At 50.1% G+C, this 11122-nt stretch overlaps 1 protein-coding gene across 1 annotated transcript in view; it reads left to right on the forward strand.

Annotated features, from left to right (window-relative positions):
- Positions 1 to 665: 665 nt before the first annotated feature.
- The window catches only part of LOC104467793 (atlastin-1-like), a gene marked incomplete at its 5' end in the record, with an annotated part of 18791 nt that continues 8334 nt past the window's right edge, over positions 666 to 11122 (forward strand). The window contains 8 exon segments of the mRNA XM_010081696.1: positions 666 to 779; positions 782 to 906; positions 1241 to 1375; positions 2237 to 2341; positions 3038 to 3088; positions 4987 to 5043; positions 9055 to 9147; positions 10486 to 10624. Coding sequence (XP_010079998.1) covers positions 666 to 779; positions 782 to 906; positions 1241 to 1375; positions 2237 to 2341; positions 3038 to 3088; positions 4987 to 5043; positions 9055 to 9147; positions 10486 to 10624 — 819 coding nt within the window.

The raw sequence follows: 11122 nt of genomic DNA on the forward strand, positions 1-11122 counted from the left end.
TTCCTGCTGGTAGAAGCAAAAGGGTACACTTAGAGCATTAGTGCAGAGTGGAGATGGAGCTGGACTCTGCCGTTGCTACAGAAACAGCAGTCACACAGGGTGCTTGGAGGCAGCATTTTTTATCAGAGATATGAGGTGGTTAGACACCTCCGCTTGAATGCTGCATCCGTTTGTGAGACAGCCTTCAGGAAGGACCCGGTGGGTAGTGTCCAGAGGAGAGCAGTCAGATGCCTCGATGCTGTGGTACCAAGGGATGACGGGGAGCTCGGACTTCTCTTGTCCAGCAGAGGGAAAGCTAAAGGGAGATGTTATACCCTGCATAAAGGCTAACGGAGGTGTTATGGCAGTTTTTGTGTATGGAAGAAGCTGTTGCAGGCAAAAAGAGAGTGAGCTGTTCTCCACATCGACTCTTGTAGGACAAAAAGTAATGAGTGTTTCATCAAGGGAAATTCCAGCAGGGAACTCTCTTGCCATGCGGACAGATGGCCCCAGAGTGGCATGGAGTGTCCACTGAGATGTCTGAGGACAGGTTTGCTCTGAACAGTGCTGGTTGGGGATGGATATTTGGGCTCACTGGCCTGTTCCCACCCTGTCTAGCCCTGCTGTCTGTGATTCTGCACTTTGCAGAAGGAACCTAACAGCTCTTGCTTTACTTGTTTACACAGGTAGTTTTGGAGAGAAGACTTATGAGTGGAGCTCAGAGGAGGAGGAATCGGTGAGGAAGGCAGGACCAGTGCAAGTCCTCATCGTCAAAGATGACCATTCCTTTGAACTGGATGAAGAAAAAACATCCTCCTCTCAGAGGCTGTCAGAGATAAAGAGGTCGTGGCTGTGTCTGTTGCTGGAGCTTTTAGAAAAGGAAAATCATTCCTGATGGACTTTATGCTACGGTATATGTACAATAAGGTATGGCTCCAGCTCAGGTGGCAGGTGGCTCTTCCCAGGGGCATGGTGCTGCTGCTCATTGCTCCCATGGAACACCCTAGGAACGCTCAAGCCTCTCATTGGCATGGGTTTCACAAAATAAAATAGGGCAAAGCCTTCCACAGCCCTGTGCACCAGAGGGTCTCTAGTGGACTCTTGACTTTGGAGCAGAGATGTTCACATTTGCTGCCCTGTAGGAAACCTCTGTTATAGGGGCTATCCCCCCTCCAGCACTGACATGGATGTAGCACAGAGGAAAAGTGTAAAACCAAAATGAGATGAGAACTCCAGCAACTTTTTCTGTTCCTACCTGCAGGAAGCAGTGGACTGGGTTGGAGATTACAACGAGCCTCTGACTGGTTTCTCCTGGAGGGGAGGGTCTGAGCGGGAGACGACCGGCATTCAGATATGGAGCGAAGTTTTCCTGGTGGACAAGCCCGATGGTAAAAAGGTGTGTGCTTCTCTGTTGCATAGCTGTCTGTTGCTGGCCAGCTCATTTTTCTCTTCCAGCTTTTGTAAGACTCTCTGGCCTTGTCTTAGGTGGCTCAAACGCCTGTGCAAGTTTAGAGAAAGTTTTCAATACCATATCTGTAATTTAGCATGAATGGATTTAATGCAATGAGTTGATGTGATGTCTGGGGGTCCCTGATGTGCTCTCTAGGTGCCCCTCTAACTCTGGGCATCCCAGAGTTTATTTCTCTGCCATTCCCAGGGATCTTGAATCTGAGCTCCTTGCAAACTTCTCCCCTTTCCTAGAGCAGTAGCTGTAAAATGGAATGTCTTCATTCAGGGTGGTCAAATACAATGCAAACTGGATTTTGGGGCATCCTGCAAATTCAACTTATAGCCAGGAATATTTCTGTTCATCTACTGTTTAATGAAGAGCCCAACGCCAAAGGGATACTGAATTATTCACGGTGTGATTTCTAGTGCTGGCTGAATGTGTTTTGGGTCAAGGAGGTGCAATACACTCCTGTGTTGGCTTCTGTGACATGAAGCTAATGCAGACTCAAGAAAAGACCCATCCACACTGACAGCAAGTATTTGGGGAGCAAAGCAGTTCCCTCCTCTGCGTTGGACAGCATTCATTTCGCTGCCTGCTGCAGTCATTGCACTGCCAGGAGTGACTGGGGCTGCTTTTCTCCTTTGCCCTCCACCAGTTAGAAGTCTGAGGCAGAAGCAGTGAGATTCCCAGCACGATAACGCAGCTGACATTCACGCCCCGACCCCTGTGGCATTTGAGAGTGATTTTACCTGGATGCAGGTGCTGAACGGGTGCACCCAAGCTGACGTGGAGCTTTCTGTCTCTCAGGTTGCAGTGTTGCTGATGGACACGCAGGGGACCTTTGACAGCCAGTCCACTCTGCGGGATTCCGCCACCGTGTTTGCCCTTAGCACAATGATCAGCTCGATACAGGTAAGAAGGGGGATGTCTCCAGGAATCACTTTCTAAAAGGCGGTGGCAAAAACCCAGTAGCTTGGCACCAGCCTAACACAGCAGCTAGCCAGGGCCTTTGGTGGGAGAGGCAGTGGCTGCACTGAGCGCAGGATTCACATGACTCCATCATCACAGGGAACCATCTCATCTCCTCATCTCACCCCAAGAGCAGGGCCAGCAGCAGATACCTCCCTTTGGTTCCAGCTACAAAGAGGAAAAGACTTTGATCTGCGGAACTGGGGGTGATTTTGTCTCAGTGCTGCTGGAGAAAGCTCTGGGCTAGAGGTGTTGACGCACCAGTAACCACATAGGGCTTCCTGTCCTACCATCCAGCTTTTCCTCTTGGAGGACAGCATGAATGGAGTGAAGCTGTGTCTTGGTACAGAGCTCAGCACCTTGTAAAAATGAACATGAAACATTATTTGGACCTAACAGGCTTCTGGGCTGGGGGATAACAGCCCCTGGTGCTCCAGTGCTGGAGTGTTTTGCTGTACAGCGAGCTTGTCTGTCTGTACAGCTGTGAGTGGAGCCTGTCTTGTGCTGGCATCATGGGCCAGCTGGGACTTTGGCTGTGTCCCCATGGTAATGTCATAGGCTTTAACCACACTGACACACATGCTGGTCTGAAGTACAGGCCATTCTAAGTGTTCTAAAGTTTTTTATTTTTAAATGCAGGTTTATAACTTGTCCCAGAATGTTCAGGAGGATGATCTGCAGCACTTGCAGGTAAGTCCCTTGTCCCTGCTGCTCTGCAGCACTGGGGTGCCTGGGTTACACTCCGTGCTTGCAAGCTGTGTTGCTCTGGAAAGGTGCTTTTGCATTCGGAGCCACAAAAGGGTTTTCCAGTTTCCCAACTCTCATATTGGTTCATGGGCTTGGAGGAGCAGTTCCTTGGGTTGAAACCTGTCTTGCTTACACTCTAGTAGCGTGGCTTCCTGGGGTGGTTGGTCCTTTGGCAGGGCAGGCAATGGGCCGCTTGCCAGGAGGGACTGTTCCTGTCTCTGGGACATGTGCTTTCCTCAAGGCTGATCATCTGTGAAGCTGGAAATGGCCCACAGCCATGCTTGGTGCTGCAGCAGGTGGCTGGAGGGCACGGAGAGGCTGAAGGAACCAAGGCTGTTCAGACAAAAGTGGCTGATAGGGGAGGTGGTGACAGTCTTCAGCTGTGTATGAGGCCGCTGCAAAGTGGAAGGCAGTGTCCCTTCTTATGTCCACAGTGCACGGGACAGGCTGTCGTGGGTGGTGCTGCAGCCAGCGAGGGCTAAGTTGACTTTCTGGTGCTGGTTAGAGGAGCATCAAACAGACTGCGTAGGGCAGAGAACCCACCACAGACTGTCTCGGTGTGGAGCACCCAGCACAGGTCTGCCAGGAGGGGTTTGGATACAGCTCACGCTGGTCTGTGTGTCCTTCCGTGGGACTATACTGGGGTTCCCGGGGGAGCAGAGACCCATCAGAGGCCAGGACCGACCCATGGGGCTGCAAACATGCAAGGACTTGCAGCGAGGGGCTGAAGTGACTGGTGGTAGGGAGGGATCCAGGGTAGTTAACCACGTATTGGCTGTACTCCAGCTGCTGCGAGCGTCCGTCTGCTGCTCCACGAGTAGGGGCAGTAAAAGTGCTCGTTCGACTTAAGTGACAGTGAAGCTGAAGGTAAAAGTTCCACTGTTCATGCTGTAGGAGAGGATCTTTGGATTTTTAGGAGAAGCTCAAAGAATTGGGTAGCTGTTTATAAGCCTGGGTATTGACATCTGGTGCTGGCTCAATACCGGTGACCCCTAAGGGTAATTACAGCCCTGACTGTTGGAGACAAGCAGCTAATTGGATTTTTGTGGCACACGTGTCCTGCCCGTTTCCTGGTATTACCTCTAGCTTTCTCTTCTGTTTAGGTTGTTGATTGATTTGTGAGGTAGGTTTTTCTAGGAGCTTAAGAAAAGGGAAAGAAAAGCAAAAGTCTAGCTGGAAAAATCAGCATCTGAAGAATCTTGTATCATTTCAGTCAGTAAATATTTTTAACAATAATGCCTTTTTAACATTGAACTTAACCGATGCAACTCGGATCTTTCAGTTTGGTTTTTAAGCCATTATTGTTTAACATGTTGGCCTATTTTTAGGCATCTGTGAAATACATTATTGTGCCTTTGGTTAGAAATTACAGTCCAGAGAGACTGGAGAGGCTTCAAATCTTGCTGGTAGGTTGATCTTACAGTCTTTGCACAGTGGGGGTTTGCAGGCAAAGTACTTATTTCTGAATTCATTTCCGCTTCTTCTTGGAGTGTTTAAAGAGAGCGGGGCTCCAGCAGTCCCCTGTAGCATGTGAAGTTTCTGGTTGGTGTGAAACCAACAGCAAACAGCTGATTTGAGCCATTTTTCACAGATTTGGCAGCCAAAAATTCCAGGCTTAGGTCTTTCATGTGGGGGCTCAGGATGGTGATTGTAACAGCTCTGTGTGCCTCTGTGAACCGAAAGCACCCAGCCAGCCAGTTTCTGTTCCAGCTCTGCAAATGGTGCTTTTAGCCTCGAGACAAAAACCGTCCCTTGCTGCTGTGCCTGTGGCCCACAGCCGTCTGCCTGCCCATGCAGACTGACAAACTAACAGTCCTCTTGTTCTTTGCTTCTCCTTCCAGCTTTTCACTGAGTATGGTCGGCTGGCCATGGAGGAGACATTCCTGAAACCTTTCCAGGTGAGTCCACAGGTCCTGGCCAGCGCATGTCCCTCCGCTGGAGGTGGCTTGGCCCCAAGCTGGTTGGCTTCACCACGAGGTGTCACTGCAGTTTGCAGAACAAGGAGGAGATGGGGATGCCTGGGGACTGGCTGAGCTGCAGCAAAGGAAAGGCTTTGTGCTTCATTGCCCCCAGAGAGGCTTCCAAATACATCCAACATCCCTCTTTCTTTCCTCTCTGAACCCTTGCCATCCTGAGAGCCCTGCCCAGTCCTGCCAGGTGTCCTGCTGGGCTTGGAAAGCAGTCAGGTTTGTCGTGCTTTCTACCCAGGGACTCTGCCCAGCCTTCACTCTGAGAGGTTTGAATTTGGCTTCCCCGGGAATCCCTGCTCCTGACAAAATGAAAGGATGAGGATTAGCTCAGAGCCCTCACGAGCGACAGCAGAGCCACGGGAAGGCTTGGTTTAAGTGGGGTTTTAAATTCAAATAAGGGACATCTGTTCGCCCTGCTGCTTCCCAACCTGTGAAAGCTGGTGTTCAAAAAAGGGAGAGTGTCGGGCAGAGGAGAGCTTGTTCTGCACACCAGAGCTGTGAGCAGCTGGGAGAGTGGTGGGATGTGACAGCCCCTAAGGTAGGAAAGGGAATATGAACAAAAAGAGACAAAGAGAACGCAGAGGGGCAGAAGGAACCCATGACATGGCTATGGCAGCTCACTAACGCTCCAGTCCTTTAACAGATCACATAATGATTTCATACGGCTTTGATTATGGCTGCACCAAGTCCTGTGCACCTTGGAGGCTGGGAAGGTGGTTGAAGAGGTTTCGAAGCTTTTGGGGGTCTTTAGGACCAGGTGTGGTGCAGGGAGCAGGGCCCATGGGGACGGAGGGAGTGATGCTGTGAGGTCCCCATGTGTCCTCACACCACAGGGCTCATTGCATGATCAGGGTGGTTAAATGGAAGGAAAACACCTTCTGTGGGGCTCTGGTTTTGTCCTGTACAAGTAATTTTTTTTTAACAGCTGCTCTTTGGCAGTCCCAGTGGCTTGGTCCAGCTTCCATCTGGCATCCAGAGTAGGTTAGGTGGTAGCTGGATGGGGGTTTGTGAGCTTCCCAAAGTGGAAAAGAGCAGAGAGCAAAACATGCTGTAAAAATGCAGAGTAATTAGGAATGGGTTACAATTATTTTACTTTTGCCTTCCAGCATAAAAAGAGAATTGCCGTCCTCACCACCATCCTGGAAGGCCTGAGGTGTTTATAGGGTGCCTGTGGTCAGGAAGTGGAAATAAAATTAAGAGGTTAAAAAATACAACAAATGGACAAATGGAGATTTTGGGGAGCTTTGAGAGTCTATTGGATGCTGGCATGGGCAGATGGCTGATAAACGATGTGAGAGTTACCAGTAAAAATATATGACTTGTAGTAGCAAGAGCTAGGAGAAAACTGTAACATGGTACAGCAAAAAGCCAGACATCAAATTCCTGTTCTTTATTTAAAAACTATCAGGATAATGTAGCCAAATATTTCAGTGAAAGTGAAACGCTTCCTCCTCCACCAGTAAAAAGGAGGCTGTAAGGGGAAACTTCTAAATATGCTTAAGTCATTAGGACTGGATAATAGGCTCAGATTTTACCAAGGACTGTAATTGCTGTCCAGTCACACAGGTTTGTGGATAGCAAGTCTTGTCAAACGTCCCTATTATCTTTAAAAGACCACGAGTTTGGCTGATAAATGTAGCTGTCACCATGATACGTTGCTGTCTGTAAGCCTTATCTCCCTACGAGGCTGGTTAAAAGCAAGTGAACAACACACCAAGTCAGCATTATCTGTTTGAATCCATTGTAAATGGATTAAAAACTCATTAACTGATAGATGACAGAGCACGCCGAACTGATCTTAATTAGCAATCATCATCCTTCTGAAGCGTTTCCTTGGGGCTCCCCCCCCGGGGTCTCTCTGATGCGCTATCATCTTCATTAACGATCTGGGGAAAAATATCAAATAACTGGTGGTAATCCTTGCAGATGTGACAAAATTTGGCAGAAGGATCGATGGTGATGTGGCCAGGTGAGCAGCAGAGATCTGTCCACACCGCAAAGTGGGCTTGCTCCTGCAAAGCACGTTTTTAAAGACAGCAAAGCATTTTTATTAGGAAGCAGAAGAATGGTAAATAAACTGCTTTTCCAGTGGGGAGGATGGGGCAGCGTGCAGCTCAGTGTCTGCAGCTGAGGCTGGACAAAACCAGAGGAGCACACTGTTAATGAGGGGACAATTTGGTGGTTAGGGTGGGGTTAACGAGACGTGCAGGGGCTTCTCTGGTAGCTGCAGGCTCTAAACCGAGACAGCTCTCTTTGCAGCAGAGAGTCTACAGCTTGAGTTGCTTGGGTGAGGTTCCAGGTTAAGTCAAACAAACTGAACCTCTTTTGTCCTTAAAATATATAAATCTGTAAAAAGGAGGCTTTGGAAAACAGCTCCTATAGGAGAGTGCTGCCAAGCTGGGAGTGCAGAGAAAGTGTCGATAGCGAGCCAGTTGCGCTGATCCTGCTGGAAGGGAAGTAAGACTTGGCAATGGAAAAATTAACATTTCCCTTCGGCTGCCTCCTCTCCACGGCTCCATCCCACCTCTTCAGCACTTGCTCTGCCCCACGCACCCTCGCCAGACGCCGGTCCTGGTCACGATGCTTTAGCAAAGGCTGCATGCTGCCTGGGAGTTTGCGAGGCTGGAGGGGCTGAGGGTGGCTATGAGGCTTGGTAAAGACAGCACGTCTGGAACAATCTTGCTTAAGAAAAAAGAAAATAATTCCAGAGTCAAATAGTGCAAGGCATGCTTAATGTGTTTGTGGAAAAGTCCTAAACATGACCATGTCTCCGAAGCATCTCATGGTCTTAGAAAGAACAGCGTGTCCTGAACAGCTAACTGGGTGCAGTCACTGCGGCTTGCTGTGCCGGTAGGAATGGCTAACTCACTGTTCTCTCTCTTGTTTTAACCTTTCCTGATGTTTTATGGAAGAGGAATAAGGAGGGGAAATCTATTCTCTCCCTCCACTAAATCTTTGTTCTAAACACAGACAATTTTTAGAGAAATTCCAGCGAAATGGATTCCACTTGCTGTCCTGCTTATTCATGCGCACCCCAGCCAGACCCTCCTGGGCTTCAGTGTTCAGGGCTTCCCCCTCCAAACCCTGTGTTTGTTACATGGGATGTAGGTTCCTTGCACAAATGAGACACTGGAGACAGGATTTTTTCTGAAAACATTTTTTTTTTAAAGATTAAAAGTTGACCGTACTGGTATTTATTTATTTCTTGCATAGGAACTTTGAATGCCTCAATAACGATTACAAAAGCCAGTGATTTCTTATTCCCCCTCGTTAGCCTGCATCTGCTTCTCATTAAAAGTCTGTCTGGAAGGCTGCCCAGTGAAAAAGGCTGAAAAAATGAGCCTGTAAAATTCCCATAGGATGGAACTAAATGCGGCTGGAATTAGGGAGCGCGTTGCCTTTTGTCCTGCTTAGCAAATATCTCTTTCTTGTTTTGCAGTTTAAATGCTTGATGCTATTCTTCAAGCTGGGGAATCAAAGCACCACCCAGCGAACCCGCAGAGCAGTCCTGGGCTTGCTCCCCCTTTGCTCCACACGTGCAGCGAGCCCGCGCGGTCTCAGCGCCACGCTGGGATGGCCCTGCACGGGGGGGTCTTTCCACCAGTACGGGTGTGGGTTGCTGCTGGACTGGGCAGAGACTCGGGGCCAGGTCTTGTTGTGGTGTGAAGGTTGGGGTGAGGGTGCAGGGGGGGGGGAAAAAAAGGGCTCCGACGGCTGAGTGTGGTCGGCTGCTGTGAGTGGTGGCAGTGGGGAAGGGGGCCCTGAACTCCCATGTGAGCCCCTTTTAGGTAATGTACAGCAGAGTTAGCCACTCCTGGCCCCGTGATTAGCAACAAATAACAGCAATGCCCTTGAAAGATGAATTTTTCAAAGCTGGAGCAGCTGGTGATTTTTACTCCCTTTGACTGACCCTGTTGTGTTTCTGTCTCCATTTTCTAGTCCCTTATTTTCCTGGTTCGTGACTGGAGCTTCCCGTATGAATTTTCCTATGGATCTGACGGTGGCGCAAGATTTCTGGAGAAGCGGCTGAAGGTGCGTTCTTTCTCATCTGGGTTCATTTAATGAGCAGTGCTGGCCTGGGGGTACGATGTGGGCGATGAGAGCGAAGAGGCAAATCTGGAACATGACCCAGGGATGATGCGCTGCCATCAGCTGCTTGGGTGGAAGGGCCACGGAGCATGAGGGTGAGACCTTGGTCGGGGAGACAACTCCCCTGGAGAGTGTCATCCTAGGCAGGGAGCAGGGAATGGGGTGCAGAGCACCGGCACTGGGGAGGGTTCAGCTGGGTGGCCACAGCACTGGCCCTTAGGTGTGAGCTGCAGTGTGCAGAGGTGCTGGTCACGGTCACACTTTTCCAGTGGCTTGAAAGAGTTGGGGGTGTGCAGCCTGGAGAAGAGAAGGCTCCAGGGAGACCTTCCAGCAGCTTCCAGTGCTGAAAGGGGGCTACAGGAGAGATGGGGGGGGCTCTGGATCAGGGGGTGCAGGGACAGGACAAGGGGAATGGTTTGAAGCTGAAAGAGGGGAGATGGAAATGAGATGTGAGGAAGAAATGTTGAGATGAGTTCTGAGGAAGAAATGTTTTCCTGTGCGGGGGGTGAGGCAGTGGCCCAGGGTGCCCAGAGAAGCTGTGGATGCCCCATCCCTGGAGGGGTTCAAGGCCAGGCTGGATGAGGCTTTGGGCAACCTGGGCTGGTGGGAGGTGTCCCTGCCCATGGCAGGGGGTGGCACTGGATGGGCTTTAAGGTCCCTTCCAACCCAAACCAGTCTGGGATTCTATGATTCTATGAAAATCACAGAAGAGGCATTTTAGGAGGCTGAATTTCTTTGCCACGTTCAGGGGAGGGCTGAGGCTGCCTAGCCCAGGCTCCTTGGGGCTCTTTTGCTGGGAGCAGCTGGGAGAGGCGTTGGAGATGGGAGTCAGCAGATTCCCTGGAGACCAGGAACGATGTGTTAGTAATAGGTAGTTGTACAGTAACACTGATAGGCAAGGGCTCCGCTGGGATTAATCAGGAAATGCATGGGTGATTGGGTAGTGCAGAGACCTAATTAAAGGGGAGACAAGAAAGGCCCTAGTGGGAAGTCCCAAATGTTTTTGTGTTCCAGTCATACATGGCCGTACACATTTTCCAAATGATAATAACATGTCCCAGGGCGTGTGGTCAGAGATACCCTAGTTCCTTGGTCACTGGAAGAACCTTGTCTTTCTCCTCAGGCGACATACCCCTACGGGATGTCCTTCTTTGTTGCTTTTTCCCTGCTGTAAGCAGCCACAGCATGGAGTACCCCGTGCTCCTGCCAGCACCGCTGGCCCGGTGTTACCAGTGTCCCCATCAGAAGGAAGCCCACTGACCCCAAACTGGTCTCTCGCAGGTCTCAGGAAATCAGCACGAAGAGCTGCAGAACGTCAGAAAGCACATCCACTCCTGCTTCACCAAAATCTCCTGCTTCCTCTTACCTCACCCGGGCCTCAAGGTTGCCACCAACCCCAATTTCGATGGAAAACTGAAAGGTATGAAGGCAAGGGTCTGGTTTTTAAGCTGATACCCTGATGCCCTGGCAGACTCTCCCGCTGGTTCCTGAGACCTCTGTGAGTATTTTGCATGAAAAAAATTCTGGGAGAGGAGTTGGATCCTCCTCCCAAGGGCGTACACGCGCTCGGCTCGTTCTTCTGAGTCCAGCAGCTGCCTGTTCGTTGCCAGATGCTTTTTAGACAGAGGTATTGTCCGAAAAGGTGTGGGAGGCCAAAAAGGTCTGGGAGCCGCTGGCAACAAGCATGGTGAGGCCAGGTGGCTGCTAGGTGAACAGGGAAGGGCAGGGCTGAGATAGGAAGTTATGGACACGATGTTAAGCCTGGAATTAACTCCTGTGCCTGATTTGCAACTCAGCACAGATGCAGAGAGGTTGCTGCAAGGCAGGCTGGTGCTTGCGGAGGGTGGAAGGCCGGTTACACGTGCTTTCAAGGGAATGTTATTTCACCTTGAAAAACTCCAGGGAATATTTAATCTTC

Source organism: Pterocles gutturalis, unplaced genomic scaffold (assembly GCF_000699245.1).
Source record: "Pterocles gutturalis isolate BGI_N339 unplaced genomic scaffold, ASM69924v1 scaffold39799, whole genome shotgun sequence".
Lineage (NCBI taxonomy): Eukaryota > Metazoa > Chordata > Aves > Pterocliformes > Pteroclidae > Pterocles > Pterocles gutturalis.